General features: G+C 62.7%; 2 protein-coding genes across 7 annotated transcripts in view; one reads left to right on the forward strand and one right to left on the reverse strand.

The window, feature by feature from the left end:
- The window catches only part of PISD (phosphatidylserine decarboxylase), a 32,387-nt gene extending 17,763 nt beyond the window's left edge, over positions 1–14,624 (forward strand). Inside the window, exons 1-8 of one of the 3 annotated variants that reach the window (XM_069497568.1) lie at positions 3,018–3,030; positions 7,439–7,664; positions 9,256–9,421; positions 11,160–11,396; positions 11,646–11,784; positions 12,002–12,148; positions 12,409–12,569; positions 13,222–14,624. In XM_069497568.1, the coding sequence (XP_069353669.1) occupies positions 7,615–7,664; positions 9,256–9,421; positions 11,160–11,396; positions 11,646–11,784; positions 12,002–12,148; positions 12,409–12,569; positions 13,222–13,446 (1,125 nt within the window). In that variant the 5' untranslated portion in view covers positions 3,018–3,030; positions 7,439–7,614 and the 3' untranslated portion in view covers positions 13,447–14,624. Of the gene's footprint in view, positions 1–3,017; positions 3,031–7,391; positions 7,665–9,255; positions 9,422–11,159; positions 11,397–11,645; positions 11,785–12,001; positions 12,149–12,408; positions 12,570–13,221 lie in introns of those variants that run through there. The other 2 variants (XM_069497569.1, XM_069497567.1) reach the window with 2 other exon arrangements.
- Positions 14,625–14,632: 8 nt separating this feature from the next.
- SFI1 (SFI1 centrin binding protein) overlaps positions 14,633–16,590 on the reverse strand; it is a 62,655-nt gene continuing 60,697 nt past the window's right edge. For all 4 annotated transcript variants that reach the window (XM_069497566.1, XM_069497563.1, XM_069497562.1 and 1 more), the window contains 4 exons: positions 15,782–15,914; positions 15,621–15,699; positions 14,817–14,928; positions 14,633–14,737 (listed from right to left, as the gene is read on the reverse strand). In XM_069497566.1, the coding sequence (XP_069353667.1) occupies positions 14,633–14,737; positions 14,817–14,928; positions 15,621–15,699; positions 15,782–15,914 (429 nt within the window). The remainder of the gene's footprint in view (positions 14,738–14,816; positions 14,929–15,620; positions 15,700–15,781; positions 15,915–16,590) is intronic.

Below are 16,590 nucleotides of genomic sequence, written 5' to 3' on the forward strand. Positions count from 1 at the left end.
TGGTGCCTGGGCAGGGCCCTCGGGGAGCTGCTGGAGGGGCTCTGCATGGGCCAGGGGCATCGGAGAAGTCGTGCAGCCCGGTGGGACTGCCAAGAGCCATTCCTGGACCTGAGTGCAGAAGTGGGAAGTGGGCAGGGCTGGGCGAACCTCGTGTAGGGAGAAATTGCCTGAGGGCACTTCCCGCTTGTGGTGCTCCCTGCCCAGACTGCTGGGAGGCTGATGGCTGCCTGTGGTCCCTTGGGCCAGCGGTGAGACACCAGTCATCTTCCTCTGAGGGCCTCTACTGGCCTCCAGGGAATTAGCTAAGGGGACCCGCCACACCCATTCCACGACCACCTTCTGTTCCCTGGCACAGGGCATCTGTCCAGAGGTAGTGCATGAAATTCACGCAGCTAGGACCTAGCAGAGCCCAGGGGTGGGTTAACTGAGGCAGGGAGGCCTCTGTCTGCTGGTGTCCTTGTAGCCTGCAGTGCCTCGCAGTGGCACTAGGTGGCACTCCTACCAGGGGCGATTAACAGGGTAGGAGGAGTGGAAATTAAGGACTCAGTGGCCAGAAGAGCCTTCTTCAAGGTGGGAAAGTAAATTTACCCCAGAGGGTTCCCCACTCTAGTAATTCATTTGTTAACTAATTGTTTGAAATCCAGAAGGTGGAGGAGGTCTGGCTGGAGGGCTAATCTCCGGGCAGACTGGTGGGCCGGTTTGTGGTTTCTAAATACCAGTTCACCGTAGTGTGGCTAAATGGGAACGCTCGTGGGCACTGCAAGGCCTGGTGGGCCATCCCACGGGAAGGCTCTGTACCCAGGAGCCTGTGGGGCCTGGGCTGCGTTACTGGAGGCTCTGGGAAGTCAGGGTGGTCTTCCGGGGTCTTTCCAGTTCTGGAATTTGATGGTGCTAAGATGCTCTCTCAGCATCTTTCTGTGCTTTAACTCCTTTTTGTCCCATTTCATGTGGTGTTTGCTTGGAGCTTGGAGGTGAGAAGGCGCCCGAAGTGTCACTGGGGTTTAGGGAATGCTGGGGTCAATCCCAGCAAGTCCTTACCTGACCGCGGCCACAGGTTCTTGGAATCTTCCACTTTAAGCGAAACGGCGTAGAATGAAACCAATTTTACCATAGGCTAAAAAAGAGTTAAGCCCCACGGCATATATTTCTGGTCACAAAAACGTCACCAAACTTCTAAATAAAGACCCCAGACACTTCTAATATTAAAAATTGAATAAAATGTGAGCTATATATACAGTTAAGAAAGATTAATAAAAACAGGGTAATTATTTACCTGCTTATTCCAGGTTTGAGGGTAGCCAGAACCTGTCCACCGGGATAGGGTGCAAGGTGGGGAACCCATCCTGGACAGGACGCCGTCCCCTCGCCGGGCGCGCTCGCACACCCTGGGACAAGTCCGGCTCGCCAGTGAACCTGGCGTGCGTAGCTTTGGGAGGTGGAGGGGAGCCAGAGTGCCTGGAGAAAACCGACGTAGACATGAAGGAAGGGTGCAGACTCCACACAGACAGCAGCCACAGCTGGGAATCACTTTGTCCCCCGCCCCCCATCAGCGTTATGATGAAACAATGTTTTTCAAGGACCTGCCGTAGTGATGTCTGCTGTGGGCTCAGGGTGGGAGGATAGGAGGGCAGCCTGTGTGTCGGGTATTCCCAGCCCTGCACCAAAACTTGAGGCTCTGGGCTAGAACTGTACCTCGCTCCCCCTGCCTCCCCATTCCCAGGGTGCATAGTAGGTGTGGAATATCGTGGGGAATCCATGACCTGTAGTCTTCCCCCTGCTGCTTCCAGGGTCTGTGGCTTGTCACGCAGCACTTGCTTGGGTTGGATCTGGGTAAGGAGGACAGGTGTGGGGCTGTGTCTGCACAGTGTGTCCCGTTCCAGGCCGTCCTGGCCCACCAGCCCCATGTCTCCACAGGCCCTGTAGGCGCTCTCCTCCTGTTCCAAATGGTAATTGTTTTAGAAAACAAAATTCTCAGTGGTCAGAAGCTGGAGTTGTTCAGTGGCCCAGAGTGAGATGACTGAGCCTTCTGAGGCCGTCAGACCATCGCATGGGTGCGGGATGGGAGGTGCTGAGTTGGTTGCACAGCCGTGAATGAGGCTTCGTGATTCCATGCCCTTTCTTTGGCTGAAAGGTGGCCCCTCAGGTCTTCCCCCTCCTCTAAAAAATATTAAGCTGATTCATTCCATCCCATGTGGACTGAGTGCTTGCCGGGCGCCTGGCATGCGGCTGCGGCGGTCGGCTGCTGACCCTGCAGACTGGGGTCCTTCCATCTAGTGGAGTAGAAGGACACAGCACACACATCATCCCTCGGGACCTTCATCCCAGCAGGGGGAAGCCTGTGTGCTCTGGGCCTGGCAGTTCGATCCTGTTCACAGCTGTTCTTATTCACTGGTCTCCATCGTTTTGGGGGTCAGGGCATTTTGTATGTCAGGGGCGAGCCTGCCTGGAGGACAGCATGTGGGCTGGGGGCCGCCTTGCGTCTTCTAGACGGGGCGTGGGAGAGATCGAGGACCTCGGTGGTGAGGTCGGCAGCACGTGGTGGCCTGAACCTGCCTGGCAGTGGGGGGTGTGCGGGGAGTGGTGAGGGAGGCAGTGGCTCCTGGAGGCCAGCCACAGGCTGAGGACAGACAGGCTGACAGACAGGAGGACAGGCCGAGGTATCTCTAGGGGCAGGGACATCCCATGACAGTGCCCAGGCAGAGCTGGTCGCCCTATCACCACTCTTCCCCTTCTCTCCTGGCCTTGGCCCCGCCTCTTAAAGGGGCCCTCAGGCTGGGCGGGTGGCCCGGCCTGGCTGGAGCTCAGGGGAAGCGGCGGCTTTAACGGTGGCCAGGGTCGGTCTCCTGCCCCCGCCCCGGCAGTCTGAGTGGCTGGAGCGCGAGCCCCGCCCACCCCAAGGCTTCGAGCCGGGCGCCCCTCCCCGGAGCTGGAGGCCGGGGGAGCCCGGAAGACGCGCCTGGGACCCACCTGCCGGTGAGCGAGCCGAGAGCTGAGCAGACCAGACCGGGGCCCTGGGCCCGGGAGCCACAGGTGACTTCTCTGGGAGGCGCCCTGCCCTGCCCTGCCCTGCCCTGCCCTGCCCTGCCCAGCCCTGCCTTGCCTGCCTGCCCAGAGGACTGGACCGGGGGGAGCGCCCTTCTAGCTCATTCCGTGTGCGGGTTGGCTCTTTCACTGCCGGGAAGGATGTGGTCCTCGGGGCCTGAGGAACCCACCCGGACAGTCTTGATCAAATTGTGGGCTCTCCTGTCCCCGACATGGGTCACGGGGCCCAGGCTGCATGAGCTCACTTCCTTCCTCCCCGTCCTGCAGCATCCCCCGTCTGCCGCGGCGTGCGGGAAGTGAGGGAAATGCCGGCAGAGCGTTGGCGGCGCCACCCTCGCCGAGAGCTCCCATCTCTGTGCTGTCCCTCAACGGGACAGGGTACCTGGGGGAGAGGGAAGCGCCATTCCTCAGTAGAGCCTCAGGGTGTCACCACCTGAGGGCTGGGGAGGGGGTGGCAGGCTGCCTCTTTGTAGAGCCCTGTTCCCGCAGGCACCAAAGGTCATCTGAGAGGAGATTCCTCTTCTCTCGGTGATTAAGTGTGGCCCGTGGCATCCTGTCTCTTCCCTGCGCTCCTGGGCGCGTGGCCGGGCCCTTCTATTTGCTCCCTCTTCCCCTGCCCTCGCTTCCCCCATGTCTCTCCCATTTTGCCCAGGGAGAGCCCACTTTCCCAGTCCCCTACTTGGGAAGTTGGTCCCTGCTAGCCCTGGAACACAGGGGAGGAAGGCTTGGTTGCCCCACTGGGCACAGCTGCCAGGTGCTGGGGAGAAAGCCCGCTCCTCCCCTCTGGGGGGAGTACGCCCAGCCCAGGTTAGGCCGCTGGACACATGATTTGGGGCCCTGGAGGTTTTTGCTGAGGCTTTAGGAGGGGTGACCCTGGCTCCTGGAGATTTCTACCAGAGAGCAGTTCCTGGGGTGTCCCCGGCTGGACACGCAGAGCTGCAAGGCCCCATGTGCTCTGGGAGAGCTGGTTGGGGGCTGCAGGTGGACGGTCCCATCTCTCTCTCACTGCCTGCCGTGCCTTGCCGAGGCTCAAACCAGACTCCCAGGAGCACGAGCTCAGGCACAGACATCTACACACACATACGCACGCACGCACACTCGCTTGCTCTCGAGCCGCAGCCCCCCGGCACCTGACATGAAGGGACACCTGCTTGCAGGCACCCACCCACACCGGTAGTAACTGCTGGCTGGCTGGGTCCGACCCTGCGACTTCAGTTGGAATGTTCCATTCCACTGGGGGGAGCAGGTGCTGTGGACTCTGTCCTGGGCAGTGAGGGGTGGGTGGAGACATTGCTGTGCTGCTTGGATGTGAACCCCCAGGTCAGCATGTCCTGACACAGGTGACCCCCTCCCCCGCTGTGGTCCTGTTGGCCGTTGCTTCCTACTCCCAGGGCAGCCACTGCCCCCTGAGCTTGGGCTCCTCTTGCAGAACTGCCGCCCAAGCCCCGGTTCTTTCCTGAGCCCTGTGGTGGAGACCTCTGCCCTGCCAGGGTGTGGGTTTGCCTTTTTGGAAAGAGGTGCGGCGCTGGGAGCCGGGTCTGGGGGCCGAGGCGAGGCTGTGCCAGGCTCTTGGGTGGGAGTGAGGGCTTCTGAGCAGAGTTGTTCTGGGCTGTGGTCAAAGCTGTGCTCCGGGTGGGCAGGAGGAATTTTCCTTCCCATTTTCCAGATTCGGGAACCGAGGCCCAGAGAGAACCCGTGGCTTGCCAAGGCCTTTCCTGGCTCTCGGGCTGAGGGTGGAGGAGGGCAGCCGGGGTTGCAGTGACCAGGTTGTCTCCCATCACAGAGCCTTCTGAGTTCTCACGTTCCAGGTGACTGGTTCTTAGGACATGTAATGACTTTAAGCTCCTGCTGGTCGTAGCCCAAAAATTCAGGTCTGTGAAGGTCCTTGGCTCTCGGGAGGGAGGGAAGGTGTCAGCCCTTCCTTGTTGCAGGGCATCCTCCCTGCACATTCCTCAGCCAGGGCCCGAGCCCCCGCTTACCCTGAGGGAGCCAGGGAGGGTGAAGTCACTGGCTTGGGGGGCAGGGGTTGTCGCAGGTAGAGGGTGAATTGGGCTCTGAAATGGGGAGGCCAGAAGCACCGCTGGCTGAGGAAGTGGTTCTGCCCTTGGGAAGTGGGAAGGCAGAACCTCTGGGGGCCCCTTTCCTCCGCCCTGCAGCTCTGAGCTGGACAGACAGTGCCCAACCTGTTGCCGGGGCGGGGGGGGGGGGGTAGCAAAATTCATCTGTTGCCTGGAGACCTTTTGGGACCCACAGATGGTGATCTGAAGAAACCCTGACACCCTGGTCTGGGCGCCTTGTTTTAGAAGAGGTGGAACAGTGATAAAGATGGGACCTGCGGCAAGGGCCCCCTGGCCTGGGGTGAGTGCAGGGTGGGTGCCCGGCCTGGCCCCTCAGGGCGATTCTTAGCATCTCTCCAGGGAAGCAGCTCGTTGGGCTGGTCCCCTTGAGCTTCCTCCACTGCAGGAAGGAGGAGCCAGGCCCCTGCCCTGGTGGGCGTCCAGCCTGGCCAGGCCCCTGGCCTCGCATGCCTTGAGTCCTCTGCCGTCAGGACTGGAGGTCTGAACCGGCCCCTTGTAGCGCTGTAGGAGAATGAAGCGCCAAGGTTCAAGCAGGAATCTGCTTTGAGATCCCATAATTTTTTGCCAAGCTGGGTTTTTCTGGGCTTGTGCCTTTCTGCCACGTTAAGGGCTGCGGCGGTCACATCCAGGTGGCAGGACAGTGGGAAAATTGGCAGCAGGCGGGGCTCTCGCGGTCCCCTCTTCCCTCCCTCCCCACAAGGCTGCACTTGCGGCCCCTTGAATGAGGGTGTGAGCTCAGCTCCTGGTCTGCGCTTTATCAAGTGGGAAAAGAGCCGCTGCTGTGGGCACAGGCACCGGGCTCAGCCCCGACTGCCCGACTGCCCGTCACCCCTCTGGGCCTGTTTCCCTGGCGGGAGGCCAGTGACAGGGAGGGTGGGAAGTGCTCAGTATGTAGGTGGATGGTTGGAACAACCCGACCATTGAAGATGGGAAGGTGGCGGGAGGCCGGGCATGAGCTTGGGGCAGAAGCAGGGCTGTCCATGGAGCTGCGGGCCTGGCCTCGGGACGGGCCGGGCCTCCCACGCCTCTCTCCTCGTGCCGGCATCTTCCCGAGGGAGGAGGCTTGTGTGCATCTGTTGGGAGGGTGGGTACCCCCCGTCTCGCTCACCCTGCGGTGAGCTGTCCTTGCCACTCATCGAGGAGAGGGACCTGGACAGCTCAGTCTAGGGTGGGCCAGGCCTCGCCACTTGATCCGTCAGGGGGAGAAATCCACACTGCGTCCAGACCTTAGTCGCCTCTTGTCCCAGGTGCCAGGGCTGGAATCTCCACCTGTGTGGCCGAGAAGGATTTGCTAGGGTGTCCCATGTTCGTCCTTGTGCGGCTAGAGCCACGTCTGAGTTGGCCTCTTGCTCTGTCACAGTGCACTGGCTGTGGCTGCGGGTCCTTGCCTGGCCTATTCTGGGCCTTAGATGCAGCTCTTGGGCCGCGTTCTTCATCTAAAGATGGCGACAGGCCCCTGCCCCCCTCCAGGGCTGTGCTTAGGGTTGGAGGCCAGGAGGGGTGGGCTCTGGTCAGCCCATGTCCTCCCCGGGCCTGGAGGGCCTTGACTGCCTTGGGCTGAGATAGCAGCAGCTGTGGAACGTTTGCTGTCCTTCCCTGTCATCTGCCCGCGGAGGTGGACACTTTGTAGAGGCTAAGTGTGTCCTCCCAGCCAGCCAGAGGCCCCGGCCAAAGTGCTTTTCTGAAGCAAAGACGGGAAAGTAGGAAACTGGTTCAGTCTTCAGGGCCCGTTCCTGGTTTTTCCTGAGGTCACCCAGCACACAGCGTCAGAGGGGGCCAGGAGAGGGTCAGAGCCAGGTATTCGGGGCTCCAAGGCCAGGAGGGGTGTGGAGAGCTGGCGCGGGTAAGATGCCCCGGCTGTCACCACTGCGCCGCTCCCGGCTTCCCGCTCATCTCATTCCTCAGGTGCTACTTTGTAACCTGAATCGAAAATGGGTCAGGTCCTGGCGAGGGAGGGGCCCCAGACAGGCCGACGCTGTGCTCTTGGGCCCTGGAGCACAGGGCTCAGGTTCCCATCTTGTGCTCTTGGAACCCAGAGGTGCCCGGGAGGCCTGGCAGTGGCGTCTGGTCCCCTCCCTGCCATGGCTCACTGGAGTGGGCAGCCTGGGCGCCTTGCCCACCTGCCGCCCCCCCCGGCCCAGCTGAGGAAGTGGACGCCAGGGCAGGCTGGCTCAGCCCCAGGCAGCAGGGACACGGCAGGCGGCCAGGCCTGGGGACGGTACAGAGTGGGCTGAGTGGAGGGGCTTCTGTCCCAGGCTGCAAACCCTGAGCAGGTGGCCTGAGCAGGTGTGTGACCAGTGCCTGTCTGTTTGCAATAGCCCCGACCCTCTAACTGCGCCCCGTGAGCCACCAAGACCCAACCAGGGTGGGGAAGCGGCGCCACCAGCCAGCCTTGCCGAGGCAGAGCCCCTGGAGCAGTGACAGCGCCGGAGATCTTCTGGCTCAGGGGAAGGGGAGGAAAGAGGAAAACAAAGGCCAGCAGCCTAGCGCTGCGATGTGTCAGTCCGAGGCGCGGCGAGGACCAGAGCTCCGTGCCGTGAAATGGTGAGATGCTGCCCACGGAGTCCTAACCCCGCTGTGCCCCGCCACAACCTCTGGAAGGTCAGAGTTCACGTCCAGTGGCCCCACAGTGGAGGGGGTGGCAGGGTGTTCCGGGGGTCAGCCCCCGAGGCTGGAGGGGCCAAGCTTGAGGGACCGGAGAGCCTGCTTTAGCTACCTGCAGTTCCTGCCCCCGGAGCACCCCGTGGGGGAGGCGACCGGTGGGCTTCAAGGCCTAAGTCTGATGTTCCTTACCCTGGTGCTCCTGGGCTCCGCCTGCCACCCGCAGACCCCTGCCTCCTGGGAGAGGCTTCCCATCCGCCTCGTGCTGGCCTGAGGGTGCAGCTCTTCTGGGATTGGTCCCCGCTCTTCTGCAGTGAGCAGGGTGGGTGGGGAAGCCCTGGGAGAGCAGTCATTCGTCTTTGCTTGGCCTGCCACCTTCCCAGACCTTTTTAAATGGGGGGTGGGGCGGATGGGAGAGAAGGCGGCATCGGGGGACCTGTGGGGACGTGCCTGGGGCTCTGAGCCCTGCCTCGCACTGCACCTGACCTCTGCTCTGCTCTCACTGTCAGCTGAGACGCCTCTTTGTCCCTGGGTTTGCTTAGCAGCCGAGACACAGAGGATCCAGCTTCTCTTGAGAGCACAGTTCCAGATGGCAGCTGTAGATTATCCGGTCAAAGGCAGTCACTTTGCAGATAAGGAAACTGAGTCTGGGCATGTTCTCAGGGTGGGTGGCAACGTGCTCTCCTGATGGCTGCCCTGGGGCCTCGGGAGCGTTTTCTAGGGCCTAGTCATGGGACAGTGAACCAGGTCTAGGGCCTGCTTCGGGCCCCGGAGGCCAGGGTTCCGGTGGCGAGGCCCATTCCAGACTCTGCGACTCCCGTGAGGCTGAGCCTGTGCTGGGAGGGCTGGGGAGGGGCCACCCCCTTGCTGAAAGGAGGGGCCTGGGTCAGGGGTGTGGCCCAGCAGAGCAGGGCCTGGAGGTGCTGGAGAACCTGACCTGCCTGATGGACGCCGGTTGCTGTCGGGGGTGTCTGAGTGCTCCCTTCCAGATCTTGTCTGGCCCAGTCCCTTAATTTAGTAGATGAGGAAACAAGAGGCCTAGAGCCGTGAAGAGAGTATCCCGGGTCCCACAAAGGGATGGCAGTACAAGATTCGATGCCCGGGTCGCAGCTCTGCCGTGCTGTGCCCTGCCAGGGCTCAGGGCAGAGCTGGCCGCGGAGGCTGGGGCACGAGGCAGGCTCTCCGCTCTGCCTTCCCCTGCGGGGCCCTGGCGGGCTTGGCCCTGAAGGCCCTCGCTGGGGCCCCTTCCTGCTCAGAAGCTGCGCCTCCCTCTCCTCTGTCTTGGCTGCCCCTGCATCCCCAGTCCTCCCAGCTACTGGCAGGCGGGGCAGACTGGGAAGGGAGTCCACCAGCCAGGGGCAGCCAAGCCTTGGGCTCAGAACGGGGTTGGGACGAGGTGCAGCCAGTTCTTGCAGGACTCTGTCACCCCACTGGCAAGGCAGCTGGTGGGGGGCGGGTGGACAGGAGGGGCCCTCCCGGGTCCCCCCAGAGTGTGGCCACTGACCCTGGCTGTGCGTGGACGTGTGCCCTGCAGGTTGCAGTTCCCCCAGCTGGCCCTGAGGCGGAGGCTGGGGCAGTTGAGCTGCATGTCCAGACCCGCCCTGATACTGCGCTCCTGGCCCCTGACCGTCCTCTACTACCTCCTGCCCTTCGGTGTCCTCAGCCCGCTCAGCCGGGTGGGATGGAGGCCCGTGAGCAGGGTAAGTATGTGCAGCCCCAGCCCTCTCCCAGGGTGGGCCTGAGGCGCAGGCGGGACCCAGGAGACGAGTTGTCAGGAATGGAGGTGATGGCTGCGCCCTTGGGGCGGGGGGGGGGGGGGGGGCTGTCGGAAGGTTCACTGGGACAGCCACGGCAGCTTTTGAGAAGGCAAGGCTTGTTGGTGGCCACGTGGGCCACAAAGAAGTGACCGTGAGGACTCGCTGTGGACTGCCTGCTCTCCTTGCCTGCCATTCTGGGGCTCTGGTCCTGGAAGGAAGCCACACTGGGGGTTCAGAGAAGTGGTGTCTGTCTCTGGCTTTCTGTGTTCAGGCAGAAGAGAGCTAAGAGGTGGTTTTGAGAAGAGCCCACCTTAATTCCTGAAGCCCAAGGGTGGTTCAGGAGGGCTGCGGCCTGATTGGACCCCTTAGGGGGAGGACCCTTGAGGACCTGGAAGGCCACATAGGTACCTGCCCCACGACTGGGCCAAGGTGCTGCCCTGGCCACTCCCAGTCCCCAGAGGCTCACTCTTGTGCTCAGCGTCCTGGGCAGGCTGACCCCAAGGAGGAAACCCTCTTCCTGGGCCCTTGACAGCCCAAGTGAGTGTCACAAGAGCTCAAGGGCACCAAGGCACACTGGACGTTAGACCAGGCTCCAGCCAGTGCCTGGCCGCACAGCAGCCCTCCAGGTGGCTGGACATCAGCTGGGACGGGTAAGAGCAACTTTCTGGGAGACACTAATTCAAGACCTTGGAGGTATTGAAAGTTGGAATTAAATGACTTCTGTGCCTTGGGGAGCCTGGTCTTGGCCGTGTTCAGAGAAGCAGCAGCTGCTGGTTCGAGGCAGTTCCCGCCGTGGCAGTGGCACCTGAACTTCAAGAGGCTGCCCCTGTTGGGTGCCTGGCCCTGTAGTTCCAGGACCCGACGGGTAGGACCCAGTGTCCGTCCCCAGGCCATCGCCTATGCTCAGGTGCTCCAGGCTTCCCTGGAGGGAGGGACAACAGAGTGGCCCCAAGGGGGCAAGTCCCCTTTGCCTCCTGGGAGGAGCCCAAGATACAGACGGCTTTGTGGACTGGCTCAGTCCCAGGAGAAGCCTCTGAACGTGAGGCCTGCCGTGGCCACACTGGGGCACCCAGGCCCTCTGAGTGCCGGCCTCACCCGCGGGGCCACAAGGCCTGTGCCTGCAACTTGGGCAGATGGCAGTGTGTGTTGCAGATCTGCGTCTGAGAGTCCCTGCTGTTGCTCAGGGTGTCCGGCTTGCTTCCTGTGGGGACAAGAGGGTACACGCTTTGGGCCGTAGACTTGTTCCAGGCACCTCGGAGTCTCTTCCTTCCCCTAGAGGTCTGGGATGTGGGCAGGGAGCTGGGACAAGGGCTCGGTGCCCAGTACCTCCTGCCACGCACTGCGACGCTGTGGCTAGGTCAGGTCCCTTCACTTCTCCCCACCCTCGTTCAAGCAGCAAGACTGTGCTGGCCGGCCTGCCGCTCTGGGGCTGGGGCAGTTGCTATTTGGCCTCTGCGTGAAATGACTAAAACAACCCGGGTTGTATGTAAATCCTCAGTTTGAGAGAGTATTTGGCAAGTGCAGTTCTGGTTCCTGGTGAGAAACAGCCGTATCACAAAACCAGTGTGGGACGCTAGGCCGGGCGGCCTCTGTTGGGCTCGAGTTCTCACCTGCAGTGGGCGGTGGGGTGTTGGGAGCTGGGGCACCATGGCCCACTCAGACCCCGCCCTCTGGCCTGCAGGTGGCCCTGTACAAGTCGGTGCCAACGCGTTTGCTGTCGCGGGCCTGGGGCCGCCTCAACCAGGTGGAGCTGCCGCACTGGCTGCGCAGGCCCGTCTACAGCCTGTACATCTGGACCTTCGGGGTGAACATGAAGGAGGCCGCCGTGGAGGATCTGCGCCACTACCGCAACCTCAGCGAGTTCTTCCGGCGCAAGCTGAAGCCGCAGGCCCGGCCGGTCTGTGGCCTGCACAGCGTGGTGAGGCGCGGCCCTGACCTCGCTTCCTGCTGTGGGAACGGGATTCCTGCCTGTCTCCAAGCAGCCTCCGAGGCGAGGCCCCCGCTGGGCGGCTCCTCCCAGGCCGGACCCCACCTGCCCTGCACGGCCCCCCATCTCCAGCATGTCTGTCAGGGGCAGGGCTCTGGGGGCTCAGATGACAAGGTGTAGGGGCTGTCTCCTAGGGCAGGGGACACCCTCCCTCCCAGCAGCCTCTCCTGGTGCTTCCAGATCAGCCCGTCGGATGGGAAGATCCTCAACTTTGGGCAGGTGAAGAACTGCGAGGTGGAGCAGGTGAAGGGGGTCACCTACTCCCTGGAGTCGTTCCTGGGCCCACGCACCTGCACGGAGGACCTGCCCTTCCCCCCAGGTGGGCGACTGCAGACGGAGCCCGGGCAGCCCTGCTGCTGTGTGGCTGGGCCAGGTGTCAGAGGGCAGGGGAGGCACGTGCGGCAGGGGAGGCTCAGGCGCCGAGGGCTGGTACCAGAGCTTCGGGGCTCCCGGGGGAGCCGTGTGCAGACTGTGCACAGGCCCCGTCCTGGGGCTCGTCTCAGAGCGTGGCCCTCGTGCCTGCCCCTGCCCCACAGCCACCTCCTGTGACTCCTTCAAGAACCAGCTGGTCACCCGGGAAGGGAACGAGCTCTACCACTGTGTCATCTACTTGGCCCCCGGGGACTACCACTGCTTCCACTCCCCCACTGACTGGACCGTTTCGCACCGGCGACACTTCCCAGGTAGGCCCAGGGCCGGCAGGTGGGCGCGAGCTGCCCTGTGGGCTTCCGACAGAGGCTCTCGGCTTCTTGGTGTCAGGAGACCAGGCTCCAGATTGGGGTCATTGAGGCCAGGAGTTGACTGCTTCAGGCAGGCTGGTCCTGGGCAGGGGAGCCTGGGGTCCAGCCTGCTCTGCATTTGGAATGACATTGAGGTGACAGGTCATGTGTCCCTCTGGGTTATGGCTCTAAATGGGGAGTAGCACAGGTCCCTGCCCCCACAGGCTCCCTGATGTCTGTGAACCCCGGCATGGCTCGCTGGATCAAAGAGCTCTTCTGCCACAACGAGCGGGTGGTCCTGACCGGGGACTGGAAACACGGCTTCTTCTCGCTGACGGCCGTGGGGGCCACCAACGTGGGCTCCATTCGCATCTACTTTGACCGGGTGAGCAGGACCCAGGCCCTGCCAAGGCCCAAGGGCTGGACCTCTTGGGTCCTCGTGGATCACCTGCTGGGCGGCAGATCCACGGGGACTGTAAATTCTGGGAGGGCCAGGCCAGAGGAGGGGCCGCCCCTGCCGGCCGGGGTATCCCTCCCACTTGCACCTTAACTGGGGTGGCTGGGGGAGAGGGAGAGGGTTAACCTCCCCGCCTGGCACTTGGCTTCTGCCAGGAACCACGGTCAGAGGAGACAGTGAGCAGGAGCAGAAAGGGAGCAGCGAGCTTGGGGTGGGCCGTGTGGGAAGGGGCCGGTGCACACAGCTCGTGCTGCCCACCTTGCCCGTGGGGACGGCCTTTTTGGGTGTCAGTTTCTGACTGATGGCCCCTGGCTCCCGGTCTGGCAGCGCCCTTCCTGCTGGGAGCAGCCCTTCCTGCTGGGAGGACGGCTGGGCAGTCTGGTTTTCCCTGTCCTCCTGGGCCCAGTTCACAGCAGGTGGCAGCTATGTGACATCCGGCTAGACCAGGCCCTGCTGGCCCTGAGCTGCCGTTCCCCACTTCCCTTCTGGAGCTGGGTTGGGTGTGGGGAACGAGCAACAGAGGGAGCGGGACCCAAGCACAGGTCGGGGTGGCACTCTGACCTGCGGCCTCCCGCCACAGGACCTGCACACGAACAGCCCGCGGTACAGCAAGGGCTCCTACAACGACTTCAGCTTCGTGACGCACGCCAACAAGGAGGGTGTCCCCATGCGCAAGGGCGAGCACCTGGGCGAGTTCAACCTGGGCTCCACCATCGTGCTCATCTTCGAGGCCCCCAGAGACTTCAACTTCCAGCTGAAAGCAGGACAGAAAATCCGCTTTGGGGAGCCGCTGGGCTCTCTCTAGAGCCTCTTCGTGGCTGCGGCTGCTGAGGGCCTTTTCCAGACAGAACGTGAGAGTCTCCTAGAGGCGAAATGCCGCGAGGCCGTCCGGGTGAGGGCCTGCCTGAGGGGTGGGGGGATGTGACCAGGTAGGACTGGGATGGTTCCACGCCCACCTGTCCCGGAGGTGCAGACAAGAGGTCCTGGATCCTTCCTGTTCGGTGGTCGGAGCCCCTGCCCTGCCCTCAACCTGCGCTGTTCCCCCCACCCACAAAGAAAGAAAAAGTACAGGCTGGTGTGATCTCAGAGTCACTTCTGGATCTGTTTACACTGTGTAACTGGCGACCCGCCTCTCCCCCCCGAGCATCCGGTCGGCCACTGTCACTCCAGGGTGACGAGTGGCAACCATGTGCTGTCCTGCCGCTCTCACCTGGGCCATTTTGTCACCCCTTTTGCTTTCTTTGGCCTTAACCCTCTGCTTTCCCCTGCACAGTGGCACAGGGTGAGGTGCCTCCTTGGCACGGACTGTGGACACTGCCCCCACCCACAGGGCCACACAGCCTCATGACAACCGCTTCTCTTCCCAAGTGCACCTCCTTGGGCTCACTGGAAAAAGCCGAATCTTTCTTTGCACGTGTAGCAGAACGTATCACCCCGGACCTGCCAGTGTCCTCTGAGGACAGTGACTTACCATGGAGACCTTTGCCGGCCCTCGTGACCAGCCTTCTGGAGCTGGCCGAGTCCTCTTTGTGGCAGGCAGGTGGCCCAGGGGAGACCTCTGTCCCCCTCCCTGTCTCCAGCCCCACATGAAATGGGGGATAGTTGCTGCTCTTGCGGGGCTGTGGCGGAGGTGGAGGCGCCCCAGGGGCTGAGGGATCAGTGCCTGGAAAACCTGTCCCGGTTAGCAAGCACTCGGGCCGTGGGGAGCCCCTGACGGCGTGGACAGGGCCGGATTTCATCTTGATTCTAGGGACACCATGGATTTCTCCTGCAGGAGAAGTCATTGAACTCTTTCAACTGTATCAGTAGCACAGTATTTTTGTATGAAAAGTGGGAGACTTCTGAACAGTAATTCATTTAATTGCAAAACATTTTGAAATAAAAAGCTAAAACTCAGTGGAGCTTTGCATTCTGTTCCTGGAGGTGGCCCGAGGCTTCCCCCGAAGCCCAGCTCCTGCCTCCCTGGGCGAGCGCACTAGCACAGGGTGGCACTAGCACAAGCTGCGCCGCAGGGCCTGGATGCGGGTGACACAGGCGCCGATGGGCTGTCGCTGCGCCTGGAGCTCCTCGGCCAGCTGCTGGATCTGCAGCTCCACCTGGGGGTGAGACAGTCCGGGCTGAGAGGAGGCACAGCCGGGCGGGTGGGGGCTGGCCGAGGGCCGCCGGGGGCCTCACCTCTTCTAGCTCCTGCTGCACCTGCAGCTCCATTTCCAGGTCCTCAGGCCTGGGCTCTTCTCGGCTCAGCTCCAGCCACCTGCGCAGGCTGCTCGCTTGCCGCTGGCAGGACCTGCGGGATGGAGACACCTGCTGCCTGCCAGGCTCGGTGCTGGGCAGAGAGACCCCCGCCCCCCACCCCGGCTTGAGGAGAAGCACGTCAGCTAACTCTGGTGCGAGGAGGTGGTGGAGAGAAGGGTGTGTCGGGCAGGGTGCCCTGCCCTGAGCTGCAGGCATGAATTCTTGTTCCTCGCCCAGCCTCCTGCACCTCCTCCCAGCACACAGCAACTCAGGTGAGCCCAGGCGCAAGCACCCTCCTGTCCCCGCTCCCCTGTGCAGAGCTGGGGAGGAGGGGACCAGTCTGCTTTCTCGGTGCTCTGAGGCTGCTACATGTCGATAGTCCCCAGACCACCGGTGCAGCTGGGGGCTCGAGCCCGTCTTCACACCTTTTAACAGCGGCATTATAATCCCTGGGAAGGTAACGTGACCCGATCGGGTTTTTTATAGTTTTGCTTTCTCACCCCCCATCAAAAGCAGGGCCTCTGTCCCAGGTGGGCCTTGCTATGCAGGACTCAATAGGACAAAGGTGCCACAGTGGAGGGGGTGGTGCTTCTGGCCAGCACGCGTCGGGGGCTCCCGTCCCCACCCGGTGGACCACCCCCAGGATCCCGGCAGCTGGCTCAGTGGAGAGAGACACCCCCCTGCCTTTCCAGGCGACACCTGTGAGCGTGTTGCCAGGTGCACGGGCCATTGCCCAGGCCTTACCAGAGGTTCTGCTTGGTGGCCTGGTAGTGCAGTAACTGCTGCTGGATCCCCTCAAGCTCGGCCTCCAGGTCCACACAGCCTACGGCAACAGGACACTGCGCTCGACCATCTTCCCCTCTGGGACCTGGGTGTTCACTGCCTGACAGGCCCCAGCCACACACCTGCAGTTTCAGAGCCAGGCCCAGCGCTGGTGTCCGTGAAGTCCCCAGGGAGGAGCAGATGGGGGTCAGGGACACGGGCTGGGGATGGGGGGGCCTGGGGCTTTGGCTTGGGGGTGGTCGGCAGAGCTGACACCTGTAAAGGAAGGAAGGAAGGACGGACGCTGAGCAGGGAAGCCAGGACGAAGCCCCGGGGAGGGGCACCGAGTCCTCGTCACCCTCCGTGTCACCACCTGCCCACATACCGGGCCCCAGGCCCCGGAGCTGGGCTTCCTGGGCACACACTGAAGCAACCTAAGGAGCAGCCCACCTGCGCTGGGGGCGGCTCTGCTCTGCCCAAGCAGCCGTCCCGGCCTTCCCGAGCCCTCCCCGCCTCCTCGCTCTGAGCGTAGGACCTTGCTGAGCTGAGCTTGGACTTCGGGGAGAAAAGGGGTCAGGCAGAGGCAACTGTTCCCGCTGTCCAGCCTCACCCCTCCAGGCCTCCTCTGGGGAGACCGCACGTCCCGGCTCAGCCCCACTCCAGCCAGGGTGTGTGGCCCCACGCGGCCAAACTCACCACAGGAGCCGCCTCCTTCCTGCCCCCACCCTTAAGGCACCAGCGCTCTGGGTGGCCCGGCCGTGGCCGTCACCTCCATTACTGAGCTCTAACCACCCGTCCCTGCCCAGGCTCCTCCCCAGGGAGCCTCAGCCCCTCTGTCCTCCCTCTATACCTTCCTCCCAGGTGACCTCATCGGTTCCCAGGGGGTTTAACCTTCAACCTGTGCTGAGGATTCTCAGTCTGTGCCTCTGGCCCTACATTTTCGCCCGAGGGC

This window comes from Eulemur rufifrons, chromosome 21 (genome assembly GCF_041146395.1).
Source record: "Eulemur rufifrons isolate Redbay chromosome 21, OSU_ERuf_1, whole genome shotgun sequence".
Lineage (NCBI taxonomy): Eukaryota > Metazoa > Chordata > Mammalia > Primates > Lemuridae > Eulemur > Eulemur rufifrons.